This window comes from Palaemon carinicauda, chromosome 2 (assembly GCF_036898095.1).
Source record: "Palaemon carinicauda isolate YSFRI2023 chromosome 2, ASM3689809v2, whole genome shotgun sequence".
Classification (NCBI taxonomy): Eukaryota; Metazoa; Arthropoda; class Malacostraca; order Decapoda; family Palaemonidae; genus Palaemon; species Palaemon carinicauda.
The window spans coordinates 59,837,424-59,842,035 of record NC_090726.1 but is presented as its reverse complement, the minus strand read 5'-3'; the positions used below and the strand labels follow the sequence as shown (position 1 = coordinate 59,842,035).

Below are 4,612 nucleotides of genomic sequence, written 5' to 3'. Positions count from 1 at the left end.
TTAAGTTATGAAATCATGTTTAACTTCATTATCTTCCAAACAAATACATGGAGCGGCCTTCCAGCAGATAAAGTAAACAGTAACAGGGTAAATGAATCCAAGAAAATGTTAGTCAAGATCATAAAAACTCTCTTGAACGTTTAAACTAATTCATTCTAGCCAAGAGCAAATGGAGCCTCCGCAGATGGACTAAAATGTCTTTGAGACATCCAAAATGTTTGTAATTCCTTGTAACAATATCCACCTGAATCTCCTGTTGCTTTTATGCTTACCTGGAAAATCATTCAAGTCACATTGAAGTACGAACGTGAGTGAAGTCCATATTTTTAATGTCTATTCTTATTGAATATCCCTGAGCCTTCATCTTCAGAGCTAGCAGCCTTCATTCTCTCGATGGCAAAGGCGAGGACCGACAAACCCAGACCTGTGGCGGTGATCAGGAATAGTCCTTGCATGTGTTCTATAGTCAAGGGAACAATGCCACCACTTGTGGCATCTTCGTTTGGTGAATTTGATGCATCGCCATCATCTTGGCTTCCCTGTAGAAAGATACTGGAGGTGATTGGGATATACATTTAAAACTATTTTCTTGTGAAGAGATAAGGATCATGATTAAATACCAGGACGTTAGGTGAAGATCATAACCTAAACTCTATTTAAAGGTTGATCCTGAAGGACAGGGGCAGCGATAATGTCCTAGCTGGACAATGTCCTAGCTGGACAATGTCCTAGAGACTGACCATACATCTATATGACCAAGCCCCCTCTCCAACCAAGTTAGGACCAGGGAGGGCTAGGCAATGGCAGCTAATGACTCGGTAGGTAAGTCTAAAGGCTCCCCCATACCAAACTCCCATCCCATACTTGGCTCACAAGGTTGGAGAGGTTGCAGATACAAAAAGAAACTATCGAGCTTGAGGTTGTCTCGAACCCCAGTTCATCATATCGCCAGGTAGGGACGTTTCTTATAAGCTACCACAACCCTATCTCTCTATCTGAACTTTTTCTGTATATATCGCAAATTTACCTATAACCTAGATACCAGTTCTTCAATTTGAGATAACAAAAACTAACGTAGGACATAAAGACTTTGATCTTTCTAATTGTAATTAATAAATATGCTTCCAATTCACTTGGTGGTTGGTGATGGGCAAGTGCCTCGCAACCTCATCCTATGATACGGAATGTTGATGGACACCTTCTTGAATTCTTTCTAACAACAAATTATCTAGTAAATATCAGTGATTCTTATTTATCCAAGATACCTGAATATTACAGATTATCCATTATCTTAGCCACTATATCTCCTAGATAACCGATTCTTTTTCCTTTCATTTACCTGCGTAGATTTCACCAGGCGTAAGGTGTCAGTGAAGAACTTGGTTATGAGTCCTCCGTTCACCAGTCGACCGAGGATCTGGTTGAATCTCTTCTTCAGGGGCGAGTGCTCTTGCACCCCCAGGGCTACAGGGTGGGAGATGAAACATTCCTGAAGTATAAATGTTCGCAAATTGGTGTATTATATATATATATATATATATATATATATATATATATACATGCTGTATATACATATACATATGTGTATATATATGTATATATACATATATATATACATGCTGTATATACATATACATATGTGTGTGTATATATATATATATATATATATATATATATATATATATATATATATATATAAATATGCATACACATATACATACATACATACATATATATATATATATATATATATATATATATATACAGTATATATATATATAAATATATATATATATATATATATATATATATATATATATATATATATATATATATATATATATATACAGTATATATATTATTTTATGTATCATTTTATATTCAGGATTTTTTTATATTTGATTATTTCCTTTCCTCACTAGGCTATTTTTCCCTGTTGGGTTCTTTGGGCTTCTAAAATCTAGCTTTTCCAACTAATAATAATAATAATAATAATAATAATAACAATAATAATAACAATAATAATAATAATAATAATAATAATAATAATAATAAAGCTTTTTGTCTAGAAATTCTCGGTCACTTACAAGGTTCCTGAAATCATTCTGTAGAGTTGTTCAAGCACATTCTTTCAGAAATTTCAGAATTTTAATTTTAGCAATGAATTATTAGTCATACTTATAAAATAGATATAGCACAATACTGTAAGATTCATATCGAAAAACAATCCCAAAAAACTTAAGCTACACTTTAAATAATATCTGAAAAATTTCAAAGCTATTCATGATTTGACAAGACATGAGGACTTTCCAATATTTGACCTTTATGGGTAAAAGAAATGACTTTCTCTGAGCGTAAGGTCAACAAGAGTATCTCCCAATATTTGACCTTTATGGGTAAAAGAAAGGACTTTCTCTGAGCGTAAGATCAACAAGAGTATCTCCCAATATTTGACCTTTATGGGTAAATGAAAGGACTTTCTTTGAGCGTAAGGTCAACAAGAGTATCACCCAATATTTGACCTTTATGGGTAAAAGAAAGGACTTTCTCTGAGCGTAAGGTCAACAAGAGTATCTCCCAATATTTGACCTTTATGGGTAAAAGAAAGGACTTTCTCTGAGCGTAAGATCAACAAGAGTATCTCCCAATATTTGACCTTTATGGGTAAAAGAAAGGACTTTCTCTGAGCGTAAGGTCAACAACAGTATCTCCCAATATTTGACCTTTATGGGTAAAAGAGAGGACTTTCTCTGAGCGTAAGGTCAACAAGAGTATCTCCCAATAATTGACCGTTATGGGTAAAAAAAAGGACTTTCTCTGAGCGTAATGTCAACAAGAGTATCTCCCAATATTTGACCTTTATGGGTAAAAAAAAGGACTTTCTCTGAGCGTAAGGTCAACAAGAGTATCTCCCAATATTTGACCTTTATGGGTAAAAAAAAGGACTTTCTCTGAGCGTAAGGTCAACAAGAGTATCTCCCAATATTTGACCTCTATGGGTAAAAGAAAGGACTTTCTCTGAGAGTAAGGTCAACAAGAGTATCTCCCAATATTTGACCTGTATGGGTAAAAGAAAGGACTTTCTCTGAGCGTAAGGTCAACAAGAGTATCTCCCAATATTTGACCTGTATGGGTAAAAGAAAGGACTTTCTCTGAGCGTAAGGTCAACAAGAGTGTCTCCCAATATTTGACCTTTATGGGTAAAATAAATGAGTTTCTCTGAGCGTAAGGTCAACTAGAGTATCTCCCAATATTTGACCTTTATGGGTAAAAGAAAGGACTTTCTCTGAAAGTAAGGTTAACAAGAGGACCTCCCACTTTTTTTTACCTTTATGGGTAAAAGAAATGACTTTCTCTGAGTGTAAGGTCAACAAGAGTATCTCCCAATATTTGATCTTTATGGGTAAAAGAAAGGACTTTCTCTGAGCGTAAGATCAACAAGAGTATCTCCCAATATTTGACCTTTATGGGTAAAAGAAAGGACTTTCTCTTAGCGTAAGATCAACAAGAGTATCTCCCAATATTTGACCTTTATGGGTAAAAGAAAGGACTTTCTCTTAGCGTAAGATCAACAAGAGTATCTCCCAATATTTGATCTTTATGGGTAAAAGAAAGGACATTCTCTTAGCGTAAGATCAACAAGAGTATCTCCCAATATTTGACCTTTATGGGTAAAAGAAAGGACTTTCTCTGAGCGTAAGATCAACAAGAGTATCTCCCAATATTTGACCTTTATGGGTAAAAGAAAGGACTTTCTCTTAGCGTAAGATCAACAAGAGTATCTCCCAATATTTGATCTTTATGGGTAAAAGAAAGGACTTTCTCTTAGCGTAAGATCAACAAGAGTATCTCCCAATATTTGACCTTTATGGGTAAAAGAAAGGATTTTCTCTGAAAGTAAGGTTAACAAGAGGACCTCCCACTTTTTTTACCTTTATGGGTAAAAGAAATGACTTTCTCTGAGTGTAAGGTCAACAAGAGTATCTCCCAATATTTGATCTTTATGGGTAAAAGAAAGGACTTTCTCTTAGCGTAAGATCAACAAGAGTATCTCCCAATATTTGACCTTTATGGGTAAAAGAAAGGACTTTCTCTTAGCGTAAGATCAACAAGAGTATCTCCCAATATTTGACCTTTATGGGTAAAAGAAAGGACTTTCTCTTAGCGTAAGATCAACAAGAGTATCTCCCAATATTTGACCTTTATGGGTAAAAGAAAGGACTTTCTCTGAGCGTAAGGTCAACAAGAGTATCTCCCAATATTTGACCTTTATGGGTAAAAGAAAGGACTTTCCCTTAGCGTAAGATCAACAAGAGTATCTCCCAATATTTGACCTTTATGGGTAAAAGAAAGGACTTTGTCTTAGCGTAAGATCAACAAGAGTATCTCCCAATATTTGACCTTTATGGGTAAAAGAAAGGACTTTTTCTGAAAGTAAGGTCAACAAGAGGACCTCCCACTATTTGACCTTTATGGGTAAAAGAAAGCCATTTCTCAGAGAGTAAGGTCAACAAGAGGACCTCCCAATATTTGACCTTTATGGGTAAAAGAAAGCCCTTTCTCAGAGAGTAAGGTCAACATGAGGATTTCCCAGGATTTTACTTTCATTGAT

At 35.0% G+C, this 4,612-nt stretch overlaps 1 protein-coding gene across 1 annotated transcript in view; it reads right to left on the bottom strand.

The window, feature by feature from the left end:
* Nucleotides 1–280: 280 nt before the first annotated feature.
* The window catches only part of LOC137616915 (ionotropic receptor 21a-like), a 21,673-nt gene continuing 17,341 nt past the window's right edge, over nt 281–4,612 (bottom strand). Inside the window, exons 11-12 of the mRNA XM_068346796.1 lie at nt 1,336–1,489; nt 281–541 (exon numbers count right to left, since the gene is read on the bottom strand). Coding sequence (XP_068202897.1) covers nt 327–541; nt 1,336–1,489 — 369 coding nt within the window. The 3' untranslated portion in view covers nt 281–326. The remainder of the gene's footprint in view (nt 542–1,335; nt 1,490–4,612) is intronic.